The 21,027-nt window shown below is 55.9% G+C and overlaps 1 protein-coding gene across 1 annotated transcript; it reads right to left on the bottom strand.

Annotated features, from left to right (window-relative positions):
- Positions 1–1,861: 1,861 nt before the first annotated feature.
- On the bottom strand, positions 1,862–14,656 carry ZNF469 (zinc finger protein 469; the record flags this gene model as incomplete). The annotated part of the gene is made up of 1 exon (XM_082489128.1): positions 1,862–14,656. The coding sequence occupies one exon, from the start codon at positions 14,654–14,656 to the stop codon at positions 1,862–1,864; it is 12,795 nt and encodes a 4,264-aa protein (XP_082345254.1).
- Positions 14,657–21,027: the final 6,371 nt, after the last annotated feature.

Genomic DNA, 21,027 nt, shown 5'->3' with positions numbered 1-21,027 from the left:
ATTGAGAAGCTCCACTGCTTTGCAAACGATTGCAAAGCGATGGCAGCTGCACCAATGTCCTCCTGCGGCCACTTTACAGAGGACACCACCAAGATGTACAGAGCATCCAACTGTCCATTAGAAATATCATCGTTTGGTTAGAGATATGCATGGGAGGAGGGAACCACGAGGACCGCAGGGTACGGGACACAACCAGGACAAACATCACACAGACAGGAAATTTCTGTGAAAATATTGGAATATATTTGAAAAGATTAATCATGTATGATTTTACAGTACCACCCCATATTTTCATCTCATACTTTATTTAACAATATTAAAGAGGCACTTTAAAAGCACACATACAACATCATAAAACGGCGTTTCCTGCTCTCTTTCTGCTTCTCTGACAAAATATCAAAATAAAAACTTTTGACAGAACACATTGCACCCAAGGTAAATTACCTACAATATTTTTATACAATACAAAGAATTGTAAAGATACATATTAACAGAATAAAGCCTCTTTTTTTTCCTTTTAAATCTAAAACAAAACAAAAATAATAATTGCAGGACAGACGCAAAGTACTCTGACTGTTCATATCACATCAGTGCATTACTTCACCTCCTTGACTTGGGAGTATTTCAATAGTATTTAGTTATCTTCCATGTCCTCATTTGCACCTGAGATTTCTTTCCAGATTCAAAAGTTCGGTTGTATGACGTGCTCGTTTAACGTGACGTAACCTTTTTGACACTATGGAGTACCAGCATACAGGATTTTTTTTTTCCCCTAAAGTTGGATTTTTTAATTTTTTTTGTTCCTGCTTCGTTTTCTTTTACAGGTAACGGCTACTTCCTAATGGTTCCCTTTTATTTTTCAATCAAGGAAGTCTGTATTCACATTACAAAACAAGAATAGCACCAGTAACTGCATAGTAAAAAGCGGATACCTATATAGCCACTAACTCAATACAGTAAGATAGTTTAGAAGTGATACCGTTGAGGGCACTCGCACAGTACCGGTTTGGTGCGGTAAATTGGCACAGTTTTGTTGATGCGCAAAAAACCCCCCCCACAAACAAAAAGAAAACGCACTCACTCACACACACACACACACACACACACACATAAAAACCCTAAAAAATCAGAGTTTGTCACAAGTGTCAAGGTGCAGTTTGCTCGCGGTGGCAGCTCTCCTCCGTTACATCGTCTACAGTGGTCAAAGAGTGGCAGCATCCTCTGAAGGGCTCCGACAGCCCCGGCAGCCCCAGAGCCAGTTCGTTATTCTCTTGACGATGTAGAAACAAATTCATAGGGATGGCTGTCAAAATATAGGACACTCGATTCTTAATTTAATTTTTTTTTTTTTTAATTGTATCATCTCTTAGGCCAGCTCCCAATTAAATGAATTGTACGGGATTATTTGTGCAAAATCTTCAAAAAAAAAATTTGCTTTCTACAGTGTACTGCACCTTATGAATAAGACGTCTACGGAATGAAGTTCATCTCTTCAAGTACTTTGTACAAAGATAACACAGACACAGTCTCAAAAGGGTCTGAGATTTGCAAGTATCCTTATAACCTCAGCACTTCTGCAATAAAGCAATTGCTCTCGACGATTCAGTCTGCCCAAAGCGATTACAATTTCAGTTCATGAAAATCATCAGCAACATCAAAGTTCTAGCATTTGCATGATAAATCAGGTGAATTAAAGTAGATTAGTAGACACAAAGCAAACTATTTCACAGAGGCTGCAGTGCAAGTTCATTTAAGCTAGACAGAGAAATCATGCTACACAAACGAATTTAATGCTTTGATAATTTTTCCCTTGCAAACCCCATGAAAGCAGCTGAGGATCACCATAAGTCACTTCCATAAATTACTCTGAAGTATCTCTTCTTAAAGGAATTTTAAAGCTAGTTAATTTTTGCCCAAAGAGTTGGCTTAGCAGGTTGTTCTGGGACTCGGCGGTGCGGTAGCTGGCCGAGCCGGCCGCCTTGGCACCCCGGGCGGCGCGCGGGCTGTGCAAGGAACCGCGCGGGGACGGTGCCGGCCCCTTGGCCAACACTTGGTGGAGGCTCTTCCCCAGAATGGCCTTCCTGCGCTTCATGTCCCCATTGGCATAACGGAGCTCCCCCTTCTTCTGGTTGTAAGTGTCCAGGACCATCTTCTTCAGTTGGGTGCCTGTTTTGGGCTTGGGTACCAGTTTGTTGCAGTGTGTCTCCCTCCTCCCCGGGGAGAGGGCAGAAGCTTCGGCATTGCTCCAGCCGGCATGTTTGAGCTCGCTAGTGCTCTCACTCCTTCCTGGGCATGGGGTCCGGGCTTTTTTCTTTTTCCCATCTCCTTCCATGTTCTCCCGGGAGCCGGAGCTGCTCCGGTGGCTCAAGGACTTGTGCTCTTTCCTCCTCTTGGGGTGAAGCTTTCCAGCAGCTTTGCTCGGCTCCACGTGGCCATGCCTCACGGTGTTGCTGGCCGCCTCACCTCTGGGCTGGTGGCCGGTGGATTTGCTTGGGTTGCTGCCTTGGTCCTTGGCATTAGTGCTGCTGTCCTTAGCCTCAGGCACGGGCTTCTCCTTGCCCAAGACGGGTTGCTGACCCTCCTCTGTGCTGCTGCTGGGGCTGCCCAAGCTAGGAGCAGCCTCACTGCTGGGCTGGCTACTCATGGTCTTCTTCTGCAGGGTTGAATCTTTGGCAGTCCTGTTCAGTGCAGGTGATGCCGTCTTGTCCTTCAGGGGTAGGGGATGGTGGGCAGCTTCTGGAGACGCGGCCTTAGATGCCCCTTCCCAAGAAGAGTCATCGCTGGCACTGGGGTTGCCCCACCTGTGGGTCTCCTTGGCCAGTGGAGCCTCTGATGTCAGGGCAGGAAGCTCCGAGACATTCTTGGCAAGCTGGAGAAATGGGATCCCATCTGTGGCGTCAGTGGCTACATTGGGATTTTCCAGGACACCTGCTATATTTTCCTCTTTGTTGCCTACGCTTGTTCTTTTATGGGCATCGGTGTAGCCATGGTTCTCGGTCAGGTGTGGAGGAGAGAGTTTTTGATCTGTGGCCTGGTTACAAGCCAACTCGGCAAGGTCAATGGTAAACTCAGGCGAGTCCAAGAAAGGAAGTGGTTTCCCATCAAATGCTCCTTTCTCCAGCTCCTCGATAGACAGGGCAGCGATATGGCCGAGCTCTGGACTGCTCGCCACAGCCTGTGGCAAAGATGGGGAGAGGCAAGGTGGTGGAGGCAGGGTGTCAAACTGGGATTTCTCCATCTCCACCAGGAAGTCAGAGAAGTCACCCACTAGGTCTTCTGTTTTCACAGAGGGTTGGGGTGCTCCTGGGTTTCCAGGTGCTGTAGGCAAGGAGTCAGTGGGAACTTGAAAGCTGGGGCTTGCAGTCTCCGCCAACTGAAGGTCACTAGTGTGGTCCAGGTGGACTGGTGAGCCGTGTGGGAGCAAGCTGCCATGGTGAGCAATCTTCCTCTTCTTGCTTGGTGGCATGCCCTCCCGGAGAGAGCTGTCCTCTTTCATCTTCTCCCTGCCCTCTTTGGAGGCAACGCCAGGCCTCATAACCCCTCTGAATTTGAAAGTCTTGTTGCTTCCTGCCAGATGCTTCTCCATGTGCCGGTCATACTGCTCTTTCTTGGAGAAGGTGTAGTTGCACATGCTGCAGATGAAGGACTTCTTGATGACGTGCATGACATCTGCGCAGAGCTCGCATGCGTACAGGGTGGTGTGCTTGATCTCTTGCTCCTCCACTATCCCGTGCTCCTGGCTGAGGTGGTTTCGAAGCTCTTTGGTCTCCTGGTAGAACATCGGACACTTGTGGCACAAGTAAATCTTCTGCAAACTGTGCACGACTAAGTGCCGTTGGAGCTTGAAGGGTTTGGGAAACTGTTTGCCACAGTGATGACAGTCCCTGGAAGGATCCTTGCAGTCTGGGTGCATGGGGACAGATTTTGGGGTGCCTTCGCTTTTTGCCATGTGCTCTGGAGATGGACTGGCAGATGCTTTAGAGGAGCTGGGTGCAGGTGGCTTCACCTTGACGTTGCTTTCCAAGGGGTCTTTCATCGCCTTGGCCTCCTGCTCGAGGGGCAGCTCCTTGGGGTTCTTGCTCTCTCTGCTAACCGCATGCTTGCTGCTGGAGTTGGTGTGCCGGGAGGACCTGCTGGGCTTCCGATACATGATGGTGTTGAGGAAGTGGGTGACAGCGGCATTGTCCTCACCGAAGCAGGCTGGCAGGCCCATCACAGACTTCTGCACTTGCCCCTTGCGAGCGAACTGGGTGGCGTGCTCCCGGAGATGCTCGTTGTACATCCAGACGTCAGAGATCTCCTTCAGGCACATCCCACAAGCCCACAGACCAGCTTTGTTTTTGGCGTGCTTCTCCTTCAGGTGGTCCCTCAGCTGCTCCCGGGAGCTGAATTTGCGCTGGACACACATGTAGCAGGTAGGTGGAGGGGAAGGGTTATGGGAGAGCTTGTGGAAGTCCAGCTCTCCTAATGTCAGGAACCACTGGAAGCAGACTTTGCATTTGTACTGCTTGTCTTTGGCCTTGATGGTTATCTCACTGCGGTTTTTCCCCAGCTTCCCATCTTCTAGCTTACTTCTGTGCTTGCTGTGCTGGCCCGGCTTTGGCTTGAAACTCACAGCATTGTCCTCCCCATGGCCAGGAAGATCTTCGCAAGAGCTGAAGAAGCACATGTCTCTCATTTTCAGCTTTGCGTTCAGCATCTCAATGTCGATGGTATGAAATTCAGGAGAGTCTGAATCTTCATTAGCCTTGTCATTGTAGGGCTCCTCCGCCAGGTCAGGGGGCTCAGAGCTCGCTTCTCTGAGCGAGTGCTCATCCTCAAGGTCCATCAAAGGCTCAAACATGTCCTCGGCAGAGAGGCTTTCTCCCTCCTTCTCCAGACTCCCCCAGATGTTCAAGCTGGGAACGTTGTCCACTTGGCTGTTTTGGCATAAGAAGGTTAGCATGTTGTCTTCCAGGTCAATGTCCTCCTTCCCATGGTTGATTTTCTCACAGTCTGACCTTGGTGCGATGCTTTCAGATCCACTGGGAGCAGCATCTCCACTCTTCACCTTGCTGCTGTGACACATGTTTAGCATTAAGGCATCATCAACAGAGATGGTTTCGTATTCGCAAGGGTTCTCCCTGGTGACACAGAAAGAGCTGTTTTCACTAAGGTCAGAAGCTAATTGGATTGTGAAGAGGTCAATGGCACCTGCTGGCTGGAGGTTGACCTCAGTGATGGCCTTGGGTTTCTTGCTGCGCTTCCCATACACCCGTGTGCACTTTCTCCGGACAAACTGGTCATCCCGGGGGAACAGCTGGGAGAATGTGGAGTCATCGTCAAACAAGCTCTGGAAGTCCGAGACGGCCGTGGTCTCCATGCACTGCTCTCTACCTGGTGGCACATCTGCCTTTGCCCAGCACTTTGGCTCGGCAGGAGGAGGGCTAGTCCCCAGTGTGGTCTGCAGAGCACATTGCCCAGGAGCCTTTTGGGTGGTTTCTGAATCAGGCATCTCCAGCGGCAGACCCTCTTCAGCAGGAGCCATTGGACCCTGCGGGGTACCACTCTGGTTCCCAGTGCTGCTGCCTGCTGCAGGACTGTCTCCTGTCTCAGCATCCATCTCCTTTGTGCCATCAGCACCATGATGCTGCTCTTTGCCTACCTTGCCCAATCCCTTCTCCACTTGCTTCACAAACCCGCTAACCCTTTTTTTGCAAGCCCGAGCGTCTTCCACTCCATTTGGATCTTCCACCTCCCTGGGACAGGCGACTGTGCCCATTATTGGCTCCTTGCTGACCGTCTCCTTCGAAGACATGATCCTGTCACCTGGGTCCTCTGTGAGCTCAGCTGCACAAGGGGACTGCTTAGTTTTTTGAGAGTGCTGGGTTGAGTTATACCCATTTTGTTCCTCTGTGGAGATGCAACCACCTGGCTCACGCAAGCCTTCCATGATCCTGGGCAGACTGGAGCTGAGGACAGCAGAGGGAGGACCTTCCTTCTTCTCCAGCTCACATGGACCACTGGGATCATTTTTGCTGGGGAACACCTTTGCTTTCCTTCGTCTCACTTTCCTGTTTAGCTTCTTTTCAGAATTGCTGTTCACCTCTCCAGGATCTTTGCTTTGACTCCTTCTGCCCTTTTCTCCCTTCCTGGCTTGCTGTCCTGTGTCCGGCTTCCCATCTGCCACCTCGCATGATCCTCTTGTCTCCAAGCATGGTCCCTTTGCCTTCATCTCCCTCTGCAGAACACATGTGCGTTGCAGCTCCTCAGACATCTCGAAGGAGATCACGCTGAGATCGCTGAGGACTCTGCTGACCACTTCTTGCATCTGGGCGCTGGGCTCTTTCTCCAGGTCTGGGCATATTTTCTCGGGGATGTGGTCAATGTTGGTGGTCGGCATCTCTGAGCTGGAGGTTTTCTCTTTGAATGAAGTCTTCAGGCTCCTCCTGGGCATCTTTTGGGCTGTTTTTGATGTCTTGTCTGCAGGAATCAAAGTGGACCTGGGAGTCTTGCTGGGCTGTGGTACAGCAGCGTTCTTCACCTGGTGCTTTACAGCTTTGTGCCTGGTCAGGCCAGGCTTGGACCGGAAAGTGGCTGAACAAATGTCGCAGGTCACTGGGAGCCCATTTGTCTTCTTTTCTTTGTGAAGTTCATTTTGGGAAGGGTTTAGAGTACCGTTATGCATATTGCCCTCTCCTTGGCCAGTGTTGTTTAACACACAACTTCCAGCTTCTCCAGCCCCATGGGGTTTGGGTTTCTCCCCTTCTAAACTCTTTCCTCCATTCTCTGTGGTTTTCAAAAGACCACCAAGTCTCACTTTTGCTGCCTCTGAAAACTCACGGCCATTTAATTCAGCAGGACCAAGATCGCCAATCCTTGTAAGACCTCTGGCACCTGCTGGCACCTGCTGAACAGCAAACCCATTGGACAAGGACTCTGGTTCACTTTGATGCTTATTTCCACCATCAGAGCAGCTATCAAGCTTGTTCTCTTGCTTCAGGTTTACCTCTTTTTCTCTGATGATTGGTAGAAGATCTGTTGTGGGCTGGGTTGGGTAATCTTGTGTTTCTGCAGGAATGGAGTTAACGACAAGATCTGTGATGGCGCACGCTTGGTTTTCTTTAAAATGAGAACTTGACAGCACAGCATTGGTGCTTTTGGGTACCTCTTTCCCAACACTCTTTTGGTTGAAAAGTGGTGAGCTGGGAAGAGAGCAGTCTTTCCTGTGCAGTTTCTGTGGACCATCCATCTCCAAGGCAGAGCCCACCGGACCATCAGCATGCATCAGAGCGCAGAGTCTTGCTGTCCCTTCTCTTTCAGGTGGTTCACAGTTACCCAAAACACTGTCAGGGAGGTGATGGTGACTGTCCCTGACCGTGTCTGTGGGCGCAGCCCCACAGTGATGCAGCGAGGGAGGACAGGTGGGTGCCCTTTTCCATGTCCCTTGCTCTACCGGGCTTACAGTGGGTTGATGGATGTGATGGCTGTTGGCTTCAGGAGGACACCTCTTAATGATGAATGAACTCGATGTGTTAAACAGGGATGCGCCGTATTTCTTCTCATCCGAGAGCTGAGTGCCGAAGCTGGGGACCTCTCCTCCTGTGCTCCCACCGCTTTGCAAGCATTTGGGGTGAGAAAAATCGGTTGGCAAGGGCAGGCTGGCTGGAGATTTGCCCATGTAATGACAGCCATTGAGGGACTTCTTGCCATTTGCTTCGCTGGCAACCTTTCCACTGCGTGCGCCGGCTTTTGCCTCTGGCATCAAGTGGCGATCCTGGTGGAACTCTTCCTCGGAGGAACCGGGGGGGCTGGTGGGACTCACGGGAGCACTGCGCAGGGTCTGTGCACCCTGCCCCACCTGATTTCTTTCCAGCCTCTCTGCTGCTGCACCGCCCAGTGTTTCTTTCTCGAGCAAACTATGGCTTAAATGGGATTGCTCATGTTTTTTAAATGCCAAGGTCGCTTTGTTTTTATCTTGCTCCTGCTCTTCCATGAGCTGATCAGCTTTCTTTCCTTGCCCTGGCAGTGGGGTTACCACTGTGTTTTTGAATGGCGAGAGGTCATTATGCTCTTGGGAAACACCATCTGTACGGATATTAATGTCATTCAGCTCCACGTGTTCATTTGCTAAGTGCTGCAGCTCCGTTACATTATTTTGCAGCTCCGGCTTTGCAGACGTGGATTGTTTCGCATGGTGGGAGCCCATTGCACCGAACGCCTCCAGCTGCTCACATCCACTTGACAAAAGCACAGCCTCTTTCGCTGAGGCAACAGTATTTTCCACGTTACCTCCAATGGGGACGCTCCCATCCCCTTGGGCAGAGCAGTATGTCCGATTTTCCCCTGCCAAGGCACCACCGCTCTCCTCTTTCTGCTCTGGCTGGATGCGGGTGGTGGCAGAGGGGTGGCCGGGAGCAAGCAGCATGGGGAAGCACGGCATCAACAACTCCTCTTCGTTGCTCTTCACCGTTCGGGCAACGAAGAGCTGGAGCTGCTGCAGAGGGTTGGCAGCTGTCTCCTGGGATGCTGATATTTTCTGGGAGCCACATTCGCTCTCCTTGGGCAGACTCAGCATATTGAACAGTAGCACTTTTTGCTTGCTGGCTTTGTCGCTGGGTCCGAAAGCTGGATAGGTGGTGGGGCTCTTCCTCTCCTCCGTTTCTTCCATCAATACAGACCCACCACCATCCCCTCTGAAGATCACAGCACTTTTTGCCATTTTGGGTGACTCGGGCCTGCTCAAGGGTCTTTCTTCTGTATCTGGGACCTCTTTGATCTGAGGTGAGAAGGCGAGATCCAAAGCTGGAGTGGGACCCTGCTGAAAGCCAAATTCATGTTTATGGTTTGGAAGATGGGCATCAAACTTCTCCAGCTCTGCAGCATCAGCAAAGCTTTCATCTGCTTTCCCCGGCACAGGGAAGCTCTCGGCACCATGCTGGCATGGCAGGGATGGCAGGGGATCTTTGGTTGCTTCTGCTGCCTCAAGGGTCTTGGGGAACATGGAGTCAGTGACAACAGGAGGGCTTTTTGTCACAGGGTCTGTGTAGACGGGAGCCTCTGTTTGGTCTGGTGTACATGAGCCAGGTAGGCTTTTGGAGGAAGACCCATTTTCCATCTTTTCAGGGTCACTTTCTTTGGCACCTGCAGTTCCCCGGAGCTGCTCGCCACTGTCTTTGGAGCAGAAATGGTCCGTGGTGAGCGGGGCTGGTGTGCACACCCCTGCCTCCAGCGAGCCTAGCTCCACTGCGCAGGGCCAGGTCTCCCTGGGTCTCTCATAGTCCACATGGACACTTGCGACGGCTGGCTTCTCTCCTCCCAGCCTCTCCCTGACGCAGAGCCTTGAACTGTCTAGCTCATCCGCCAAAAACAGTCCTTTCTCCTGGCCCGTCTCTTGCTCAGCCAGCAGTGGTGGGAACTGCTTGGCCATCTCTCCTCGCAGATGGGCAGTGATCTGTTGCTCGGGTTTCTGAAGGGTGATGGATGCCTCGTTATCCAGCTTGCTGGTTTGCAGTTGACTTTCCAGCTCTGTGACTAATCGCTTGATCTCCAGGTCATCGTCTGATATGTTGCTTATAAAAGTCATGTTATAATCGGTTATCCTGTCTGGCAGCGGCAGGGAGAGTTGGCTGGTGGGGACAGGTCCTTCCTCTGGGAATTTCTTGACTAGTGGCTTCTCCACTGAGAGGCTCTGGAACTGACTTATGTCTTCTGGCAGCATCGGAGCCACCTCCTCCATGAGGGACCAGTCTTTCCCTGGCATGAATGGTGGATATGGTTGCTCAAACGGCAGTGGCTTGCTGGGGGGATTGCCAGGGCAGGTGAATGTTGTCACATAACCATCCTTGCTTGCAGAAACGCTCTCGTACAGTGGTGGATCAAACTCGCTGACGGGAAGCTCTCCAAATACTGAAGAGGAATCGAAGCTGAGAGGGGAGGAGACCTTGCCCTGTGGTGTTTCTGCAGTGTAAGGGGAGATGCTGGCGTGCTTCTGCTCGAAGGGGCCGGCGTTGATGTCATCCCGGCATAAGTACATGTCATCCATGTGTGAAGAGCCCAGGGCTGGGGGCTTTGAGAAGAGGTTGTCATCATAGTGGCCGGGAAGGCCTTTGGGACTGAAAAATGCGTTGTCGCTGCTGACGTATGGGTCAGGTGCCTTGGCAGTAAGCATCATCCCCACTGCATCCCCCCCGTACGGGGCAACTGGCACAGGATAGTCCTTCCGATCGTCACAGAGCCCGTGTGCCTTCAAGTATTTGATGCCCGCTTCTGAGTAGGCAGCACTCACGTTGCCAGGACTAGCTTCGTTACCGCCGTGGGATGGAGCAATTAGCTCTTCTGTATGATACTTCAGCCCATCACTCGTGAAAGGGGCAAACTGATGCCTCTGGTTGACTACGGTCAGCTCAGGTGAGTCCTGAGGCTCTGGGGTGGGTTCTCCTGCCTCACCCATGTGCTTTGCTGTTTCTTTGGGCTCTTCTGCCCCCACCTCACAGGAGATCCTGATGGGGCTCCTGCCCGAGGCAGCCGTGCTGGGCAGCTGCCTTTCCTGGGGCTGTGGTAATGGCTCCTCTTTTGCACAATCTGTCACAGCAACATCTGATTCGGTACTCGGATGTGTCCTGGAGCCTTCTACCAAAGGTTTGGCTGAGCCAAATTGCCTGCTCCCCCTGGAAAAGTCCTCTTTGCTCTTCTGGTTCTTCTTTGGGCTCCTGTCCTCAGGAAGGCTGAGTGGAGTCCTTGGCACTCGGGCTGGGCTGCCTGAATGCCTCCTCCTCTGCGTGCCTCCCTTCTCGCTGCCTGAGCCGGCCCCATCAGCGTGGGGTGGGCTGGTGCCCATTTCACTGGGCATGCTATTGCTGTGGTTGCTGCTGGTAGATGACTGGCTGCTCCGTCTTTGGACTCTGGCAGCACAATCCTCTTTCTTGCCATCCTCCTGTCTTGGGACCCCCCTGTGCTCCTGTGCTTCCCTTTTCTGACCATCCTTTTTCCGGCTGTAGGTCCAGGCTGGATCTTTCTCTTTGGCTCTCTCACTTCTTCCCGGGCGTTTCTTGCTAAAGCTGTACTTGGTCCTCCTGATGAATCCTGTGCCTTGCTTCTTCCGTCCCCGGAGCTTGCTACACTCTGTCCCATCATCATCTGAGTCAGAGACGTAGTCATACTCCTGGAACCTGCCCTCCTTGGCAGCTGGCATCAGCCTCTCGGAGACCTGGGGGAACTGTGTCTGCTTGCTGCTCTTCACCTGCAGTTTGTGGAGCTTGTTCTTCTGCTGCACAATCTTGTGAATGAGCTCCTTACTCCATGTCCCACTTCGGGGCTTCCGCTTCTTCATCTCCTTCATGGACAACCGGGGTGGCTTGGAGCTTTTGGTGGCAATGCCTGGCTCCACCTCGCTCTTCGCTGGAGGCTCCTGGCTGAGCTTCCTGGGATGCTTTTGGCTCGAGGTGGACTTGGAGGAGGTGGCGACTGGTGGGATGTTGTTCTTCCTGCCTGCCCGCAGCCTGGCTGTCCTCTCCACTCCCGCTGCCCTGGGATTCAGGTCCTGGGCTGCCAACCTCTGTGCTGCCCTCCCCTTGTGAAGGTGCTGCTTTCCTGTCCCTTTCTTCACCTGCTCCCCACCTGGATGGCCGTCCTCGTAAAAATAGCCGGCCTTGGGCTGGCCCGCTGCCTTTTCCTTGGCTGCTGCCTGCTTCGATTTGCTCTCTGAGGCCAGGACTTCCTTCGTCTTGTGGGACATCCCACCGCCGGCTGCCTTGACACCCGTTAGTTCCTCATCTGCAAACACATCTATGAAGCTGCTGTCGATCTCCGGGTTATCCGATTGATACCCCAGGCCATTGAGGGCTTCGGTGATCAGGCTGTCCAGCTTGGCGTCGTCGATGTCCAGGTCCGAGGCGGTGAGCGGCAGGGAGCTGGCGGTGAGTCCATTGAAGAGACTGCCTTTCAGAGCATCTTCCTTGCCCTCGCTTTTGCTTTCTCCGTCCAGCAAGAAGTCATCGCTCTTGTTTAATGCCAACAAATGCGCCTGGGGGTCTGGAGAGAGCCCCAGGCTGGGGGGCTTGGGGAGCTCCAGGGGGAGCACTTTCCGCCCCTCGGCTGCCCGGGGAGCATCCTTGCCCTCTCCCTGTGGAGCGGGATGAGAGGTGCAGAACTGGCGGTGCTGCAGGAAGGAGGAGAGGTTGCTGTAGTTCTGGTCGCACTGCTTGCAGGTCAGGAGCACATCCAGCTGGTCCAGGCTGGCGCTGCTGAGCGAGCTGGCCAGCAAGTGATGGGAGGAGTATGGCGGCGGAGGCTGCTCCCCGTCCAGCCCATCTGAGCATCCTTTGGCCACCTCCACACTGGGTTTGTGGAACGGGCTTGCTGGGGTGCATTTCAGGAGGTTGTCGTCTTTCAGGGCATCAGGAGGGAAGTGGAAGGACTTGATAGAGTCCAGGGTGTGGTAATGAAGTGAGCTGGAGCTCAGGACATCGGAGGGGTGGAAGGTTTTGTTGCTGTCCTTGGGATGGCAGGGGTGCTGGAAGAAGGGAGAGGGGGTCAGCGCTCCAGACATCTGGTTGTCTTCGAAGCCGGCGTTGAGCGGGCTGCTGGACATGGGGGAGAGCGACGAGCAGGTGCTGCTGCAGGTGGGGTTGGGGACAGGGGATGGCAGCGGGGACTCGCAAGGGGAGGCAGCCACCAAGGCTGATGGTGGCAGGACCAGCGCTGAGCCTGATGAGCTCCTGGAGGGAGGAGGACCTGCTTGACCCATGCTGTAGAAGAGGGCTTTGCTTCTGGAATCGCAGGCAGGAGACCCAGGCTCCTTCCCACTCTCGAAAGAGAAAGTGCCTGTCGAGTTGGGATCTCCCCTCTGGACCCCGAGGCTCTCTCCCGACAAGACCTTTTTACCGTGATACCCTGGAGAGTTACTTACGGGGGGTCCTTTCTGGGCTTTCCCGCTCCCCTGCCACTCCGACGCGACCAGGGGGAAGGGGAGCTTCTGGCTGGTGATCTGTCTCGACAGCTCTAGCCTGTTTTGACCGGGCATTGCAGAAGCGAGGTGTATTTGCTGCCAAGGCATCCTGGCATTTTTCTGCCTGTGCTGCCTCTGCTCGGGGCCAGACTGGCACTCGAATGAGAACTGGTTTCCAACAGGGTTTGAATAAGGTGCTGAATTCTGGTCCATGGGAGAAAACGCCTTAGTGGCACCTTCCCAAGCTTGCACAAGCCTGGGGCGGGTGGGTGCCGTAGTGGGAATGCTTGTCTCGAAAGGCACGGATCCTGCGCCGGCGCTGCCCGCGGGTGAACCGCAATAGGCTTTGCTCTGAAAGTGCACTTGGGAGAGAGAGTTTGGTGGCATGTTCCTTCTCAGAGGGCTGCTCTGGACCAGCAGCCGCGGGCCGGGGACACTGTCTTTCGCTGAGGCTTGCCTCTTACCGACTGGCTTTGGCATACTAGGCGAGTGTAAACTAGACGGAAAAACAGCTTGGTTTTCTTGGAAAGTGCTTGGGTTTTGGTCGATAGCACCAGATGACGAGAGAGCACCATTGGGGTCGGCGGGATGCTCGCTCCTGCCCTTGCAGCACGGCAGCGGGCTGTGGTGCGGGGCCGGCGGCAGCGGCGGCGGGTGCAGGAACGGCGGCGGCGGTGGCGGGGGCAAGCCATACAGCCTGCTCTCGGGGGACACGCTCTCGTAGGAGCTGCCGCTCAGCGCCTCCTCTTGCCACTCTCTGGAGGATGAGTGGAAGGCGAAGGTGCCGTGAGCCAGCTGGCCGGCGGCGAGCCCCACGTCCAGGTACTCCTGGCTCCCCGCATCGCTGCGGTACGGCTCCTTCCCCGAGTCGTGCAGCAGCTGGAAGGGGTACTGGCACGGCAAAGCCCCCAGACCGTGGGCACCGGCTTTGCCACCCTCGGGGAAAGAGCTGGGCTTCTGCACCGAGATCCCATAGCTAGCACCGGCAAAGCTCTTCTCCGGGGAAGCCCAGGAGTCGGCCCCGTTCGCCTGAAACTCTAAATAATGTAGCTGCCCATTGGTGCCGGGGCTCTTGAGGGGGATGCCGGTGGGGGGGGGCTGCCCTTTGGGGCCGTGGGGGGGAGCGGGCTGTGAGGTATAGTTGGCGGAGGTACGGCTGGCGGCGGCATCAGGGAAGCAGCGGCCGAAGCCGAGGTCTTCTTGCCGGAGCTCAGCCTCGCGCTGGGGGATGCTGGGCACATGGAAGCGGTAGCTGCCGGCCACAGGGCCGTGATTCGCCTCTGGCTTCTTTGGAGGGGTCACCTTCTGCTGGGGGTAGGCGATGCCGATGGTGGGGTTCGGCCGGGTGCCGGCGATGCTGAGCCGGTAAAGCTGATGGTGGCCCCGCTCGCCCTTCCCCGAGCGCCGGCTGCGCTCGCGGGCTCGACCCTTCCCCGGGGGGGACTGGGGGCTGCCCTTGACCTCTCCCCAGGCGCCGTCGTTGCCAAACTTGGGTTTGCGGTGGAGGGATTTGAAGTCGATCTTTCCCGCTTGCTGCGGCCGGATCACGGCTTCCCGCTGGCTGTGGGGCTCCTTGTCCTTGGGGCTGGGGAAGGGGGACGTGCCCTCCCTGCCGAGCGCCCTCCCATCCTTCTCCCCGCAGCCTTCAAAGCCAAAGTCCTTGTCGGGGTCTTTGGGGCCGGCCTCAGTATCGCCGATGGTGTAAACATGCTGGGTCTCTCCAGTCATGATACCGAGGTGGGGGGAAAGGCTAGAAAGCCCCGTTTTCCCGTCCCGCTGCGAGCTGCCGTCCCTCCGTCATGGGCATGGTCCTCCGCTGATGGGCACCGGGGCGGTGAGAGGGGCAGTGGCTCCCCGGGGCCGGGGCGGCGCGGGGTCCCGAGCGCCAGAGGGGCTCTGCCACATCGTTTCAGACCTGGAGAGGAGAAAAGAGAGACAGGGCAGCCGTCAGCCGGGGAGAGGGCCAGCAGAGGGAGGGGAGATATTTTGGCCCCTTTTCTTGGTGCTGCGCTGGGGAGGGGGATGGAGGAAGGGGCAGCGCAACCCCCCCGAGCAGCCCTGGGGAGAAGCCCTCCAGCTTTTGGCTCTTCAAAGGATGCTGCAGCATTTCACCTTTGGCAAAAGCTGCTGAGGGAGGCACTTTTTTCCTCCCGGAGAAGCTATTTCTGGGTACTACTTAGCAACATAAGCAGAAAAAGATGACAGAAGAGCTCCACCTACGGATTAGCGGGAAGGGCTGTCGGGCCGGGCTGGGAGAGGCGTCCTGGGAAGGGCTCTCTGTCCCCGTGTCCCTATGCCCCTGTGTCCCCGCTCCCGTGGTCGGAGGGACGATGAGGTCGGGCTGTGGAGCAGAAGGCTTTTGCTCCACCACAATTCCCCTCTGCAGCGCATCCTTTTGACCTCGCCGCCCCTCCACCGAACCCCTGGAGAAAGCACCTGAGCTTCTGCTGCCTCTGCCTTAACTTCAACAGCACCCGCAAATCGCCCTCGCAATTTTCGACACCGTTAAGTAGGTGAAAGCGTAAAAACCGAGTCCTGAATTTACCAACTGATTTTACAATACAGGACCCGCAGGGTGTTAGACACGAAGCACAAGTCAAGCGCGGCCTCTTAACAGGTCCCACCAGGATTTTAGCCCCAGACACAGGTTATATTAAAAAGAAGAGTAAACCTCTGTTTTTAAGTGTCTCTTTTTAAAAGTCTATTGGAAACAGAAAGGGTTTCTTTCTCCTCCCTCACTAGAAACGCCTCTTTGACAGCCTGCAGCGGCGGGCAAAGGCATGGTACTGCTGGGAGCTGGGGAGGGGGCAATCTGGCTGCAAAGCAGCGTGAAATTCAGCTTATTAGTCTTCTCCTGGGTCTAATTCTTACAGCTCCCCAGCCCCATTCGGGGTCCACGCCGTGCCGCGCAGCCTCGCCTTCCCTGCCCGGCAGCCAGCTGAGCTGAAAATGAGAATTTCTGCAAAAAAAAAAAAAAAAAAAAAAAAGGGAGCGACCTGCATCTATTCGGGGTCTCCGCAGCATGCACGGGTCGTCTCTCAGTTCACATTTGATGCTCTGCATGCACGCAGCACCCGGGGTGAGCACCCAGCGCTCCGCCATGCTGCTGCAGCGTATACGCATTAATAATATTATCTATCTATTTATCTATCTAGTGATATAGCGATAGCAGAGGCAAGGCTGCATCCCCACTGCTCCCTCTGCAAAGACCTGCGAGCCCTCGCAGGGAGGGGAAGGCAGCTCGGGGGGGGGCTTCCCGGGGTCCCCTCTCTGATTTGAGCTGCCGGACTCGAATTCCTCCACAATTTCACACCCCACTAAGTGAAATGAATCCCGGGCAGATACGGCCGGACCCTATTGCGCTCGCCCCCCGCGCGCGCGCCGGCCAAAACTCACACGCGGCCCTTTGGCACGCAGGGGCTTTGCTTGCAAAACAATGCGCCACTTATGCCGCTTCCAGCCACAACTGCAAAGCCTGTTTGCTGCTGTTTAAATTTGCAAAGGCTCCTTGCCAAGATAAAATACCCAAGGCCAGCGCTCGCTACATTATCACAGTCGTGCTCTTTCAGCCACATAAAGGAGCCCTTTTTTTTTTTTTTTTTTTTTTTTTAAGGAAAGGCTCGTTTTTGCATCCGTAAAGCTGCAGGATTTGCATGGCAAGGGCTGGGGTTTGCTGGTGCCTTAGTGCTGAGCGCCAGGAGAAACAAACACCGGGCTCCTTGCGCTGGCACGGTGATGGAGATGGGGAAGGCAGAGCCAGGGGCACGCGGGACTGTCCCGCTGCTGAAGGGGATGCATGTGCCGTGCCGGCATGCCCGGCGGCGGCGGCAGAGCCTGGGCAGGAGGTGGGCGCATGTTTATCCCATGCAAATGATGGACGGGGCATAGAGAGAAGGGCAAGGTGTAAATTAGGGTTTCACTCCCCGAACCGCTGATGCTTGTCCCTGTGGTGGGGGAGGGTTTGGGGGTCCCCTGTCCCTGCGTGGGGGTCCCTCCTGCTGGCTGTGGCCACGGCGTGCATCACCAGCTGCACGTGGGGAGCGATGGCACGGCAGCCCCGGGAGCAGCACGGCGCAGAAATCCGGGGCCTCTCGGTGAGGCTCAGCCAGCGCTGCTCCCGATGGGGCGTTCGATAAGGAGCCCCGGGCGTGTTGATTTAAAGTGATATTCCCCAGGCGGCCGCCTGCATCCATCACAGGAGGGTTTACGGATCCAGCCCAAACATACTTGGCCCCTTGCGGGATGGGAAGCCCAGAATAAAATGAAAATAGGGACCATTTAATCTTTTTTTTTTACAGGCTCCTTTGCCTGCCCCTGGCACCAAGCTCCTCTTTGGGTTACCGCTGGCATCGCTTCTTGGGTTTTTATGTTTCAGCTCCTGGAAGAGGAGGTGGAAAGGGATGGGATGGGGGAAAAGGAAGGTTATGCTTTAAAAAAAGCATGTGGTATTTATTACCAGGCTGCCTGGCTGCAGGGAGAGCGATTCCCACCTGCAATCGCGTGCCCTGCCGGGTGCTCAGCCCTTTTGCCCATCCCCGGAGCATCCTCCCATGCTGGGGCCGACATGGGGCCACCCAAAGCCTCCCGCAGCCCCGCTGCGGCTCGGGGACACAGGAACGAGTCGAGTAAGGATGGCAGGAGCCTGGCTGGCAAGGCAGAGCCCAGCATGCCACTCTGCGGGGCAGGTCCCATCCTGCTGGGAGCCCTGACACGCCAGACAGGTTGTGATTCACCACCCCGGCTCTCTGGCACCCAGAGCCAAGCGGCTCAGCCCCTCACACCCCAAGATCCAGCCACGGACAGAGCCGAGGGTCCCCTGGGGCTGCCTGTGCTCCCCGAATACCTCAGCACTTCCCCATCCCTTTAGCACTTATTCCTGCAGGGCTGTCCCAGCGCGCAGGTCCCGGGGGGCTGTGTCACCCCCAGCCCTGATAGTGTCTACCTCCCAAGAGAGAAGAGCTGCGAATCCCACCAGCAGGATGCTGGAACTTTGCATCTCGGCTAGGACGCCATATGAGGACCACACCACGAAGACCAAGGGGACCAGCGCATCCCCACCATGAAGCATCTCCCCGGGGCTCAACCCCACTCTGGAGGAAACAGCAGCGAGGGAACAGAACAGTTGTGTGAAGAGCAAAAAAAAACCCCAACGCCCAACAAGAAAGCCCCACCAGCTGCTGAAGGAGAGCACAAAGAAAGGGTTGAAAGTGCGGCACCGCCTGCAGAGAGGCAGGTTCAGCCCCGCTGCCCAGCCCCTGCCCGGGCTCAGCCAAGCATCGCTCCGGGTGGAAGCAAAAAACTCCTTCCCCGTGGCAGGGAGCAGAAGGATGGCCTCGCCGGGGGACCGGGGAGAGCCGGGTTCAGCGCTCGGCTCGGCCTCTCCCTTGCATGACCTTGGGTAAGTCAGTTAATCACGGTGACTCAGCCCTCCATCTGTAAATCAGGCCCGATAATGCTTCCCCTCCCCTATCTGCTCTTTGTATCGTCTGTTGAGATTAGCAGGGCAGGCACTGTTCTCGCTATTTGTATGTACGGTGCCCGGTCCGGCGAAGCCCTGGTGGGGCTGGGAGACGGGCAGGGCCGGGTGGAAGGGGCTCCGGTCGGGGTGGGGGTCTCGGGGCCGTGGGTTCGGTCGGGGTTTGGCAGGGGCGAGCTCGCAGGCTGCTCCTGCAAGGTGAATAAAAAACCATCCCGGCATGGGGCTGCTGTTATCTGGGTGGGTATCGCGGCCGGAGGCACTGCGGTTTCGGCAACGGCGACTCAGGGACTGGCGTGGGAGTGGGTGGAAGGAAAAAAAAAAGTAATCAAGATGCCAGCTGGGTGGCATCACCCAGGCAAATGCCCTTCGCTGCGGCTGGCGGGAGGGGGGGAGATGGGCAGCGGGGCATGTGGGGGTCCCAAAATGAACCTCCCCCCAGCTCTGCAGGCTTTCACTGGCTTCACGAGACGCAGGAGTGGCTCCGAACACCTTTGGGTTTTTGTCCTCCAAAAAGGGGCATTTAACTGCTGCCTAAAGGATTTAAATCCTGCCCAGGCAGGTCGATCCTATCCAGGCACGGCTTTGGCAGGGGCTGTGCAAAAGCCCTCCCCCTTGGTGAACTGGCCCCTTCTCAAAGCCTGGAGCCTCTTTAAACTTTCTGCCTCTCGCGGTCAGGGCTGCTACGGGGCCAGAAAAGCAGCCAGGGAGGTCCCCGAGCATCCCTGCAGCCGGGGCTCGGGGGGGCCGGAGGCATCCCCTGAGCCTGTCGGGGACGAGGGAGGAGAGCGTCTGGCTCCCAAAAATAGCATCCGACCCTGCGCCGTCAGCTGGTCCGTACCTTGGCACCCTCCGCCGCTCAGCTACTGCCGGGACTCACTTTCACCTCCCATGAAATATGAATTTCTTGGCTGCAAAGGAAAGAGAAAAATATGTCAGGAATCCATGTTTGGCTTGGCTGCCGGCACCACGGTGCGCGAGGAGCGCTCGGCCGCCAAAAGGAGGGGTTTCCACCCCAAAACCCCCCGTCACGGCCACCCCCAGCTGGGTTCTCCGCAGGCAGGTGGCTTTGGCTGTGTGCGTGGTCATAGGGTGCTGTGGGAGTGAGGAAACTGAGGCACGGATAGAGATGGGGTCCTGCCTCCCACTCTCCTGCATCCCAGCTCCATCCCCTCCATCCCGGCCGCTGCCTCTGCCCGTTGGGGTCCTGCAGACCTGACGCCTTGCAGGGGCTCATTGCACCTGCAGCCAGGATACGGCCCCCGAAAATTCCTTGCTGGTGTGAGGAGGAGGAGGAGGAAGGGGAGACTGAGGACGGCCAAAGCCCAAACCACAGCCCTGGGCGTGCTCAGGGCACCGGCCAGCCCCCGGCAGGCGCTGGGAGCCACAGCAGGGCCACCGCCAGCCTGCGGCTGGCCAGGTCTGATCCTGCACCCAGCCATGAGCCCAGGTCACCCCCCAATGACATCCCTGACCCTCAGCGCCCCCCAGCTGGGCGGTGACATGCCGGTCCCCACGATGCCCACCTCCCACCCGTCTCCATCCCGTACTGTGCCGGATCAAGCCACGCTCCTGCAACGGCACTCGCCTACGTTACACCTCGGGAGTGAAGTGGGAAAAGGGTGTTTTTTCCCAAGTTTGGGAAAAGGGGGGGATTTTAAGGGATCGCTGTTACCTCCCTGCCAGCCCCAGGTCCAGCCTGGAGTTAAGCCACGCTCGCTGCTCCCCAAAAGTGCGTGGGTCATATCCAGACACATCGAACGCTGTTCTGACATTAACCCATTTCCTCATGAAATAAAGAGAAAAGCGGGATAAGGGGTGTGGTTCCCGCTCTGGCACGATGCAGCGGGTGAGAGCATCTCACCAGGAGGGATGTGACACCTCCCTTGCCAGCCCTGGTGCCGGGGAGCCCCCGGAGCTTGCTCGTCCCCCAGGAGGGAGGGCTGGCATGGGGACCAGGGCTGGCCCCGTGCCCGGGCACTGCCCAGTATGAAAGGCGCAAGTTTGGGGATGGACAGAGGCTCTTTCTGAGAAAGGCTGGGGGGAAGCTGGAGCATCCCTTGGGCAGAAACCGCAGCGGGAAGGAGCTGAGCCGTGGTGCCGACAGCTTGGAAAGGACCTTGTAAGAGGGGCTGGGAAAGATGCTGAGGGCCTGTACACACACGGAGCATTCCTGGATGGGCTGGTCTGGCTGTGTCGGGGCACGGAGCACGGCGAGAAGTTGTTTCCAGCAGATTTTTCTGGCCCGAGGAGAAGTTGGAAGGTTATTCAGAAAGTTTGTTTCTTGCTCACGATGCTCCAAAATTGATTTTCTGGATCCGAACAGCTTTGAATTTCCAAGCTGGTGAGAAGCCAACTTTCGCTCGGGATCCAGATTTTGCAAACAGTCCTAATCTTTCCTCGGCTTATAATGCAAAATAGCGGAGGAGGGCAGGTCCCTGGGCGGGCACACGGAGCCTGGCAGCTCCCTGGGCACCCCGTGAGATGCGGGGGCGTTGCAAGCCCGCGTCTCGGAGCCGTGCCCGGGGTCCCTCCCGAAACTTCGGGCCACCCAACCCCGAAGTGCTGCAAGGGGAGGCTGCACGTCTGGCAGAGGGGATGTACCATGGGACACGGAGGAGAG

Source organism: Vanellus vanellus, assembly GCF_965231255.1.
Source record: "Vanellus vanellus genome assembly, chromosome: 12".
NCBI lineage: Eukaryota > Metazoa > Chordata > Aves > Charadriiformes > Charadriidae > Vanellus > Vanellus vanellus.
This window is presented reverse-complemented; position numbering and strand designations above follow the sequence as displayed.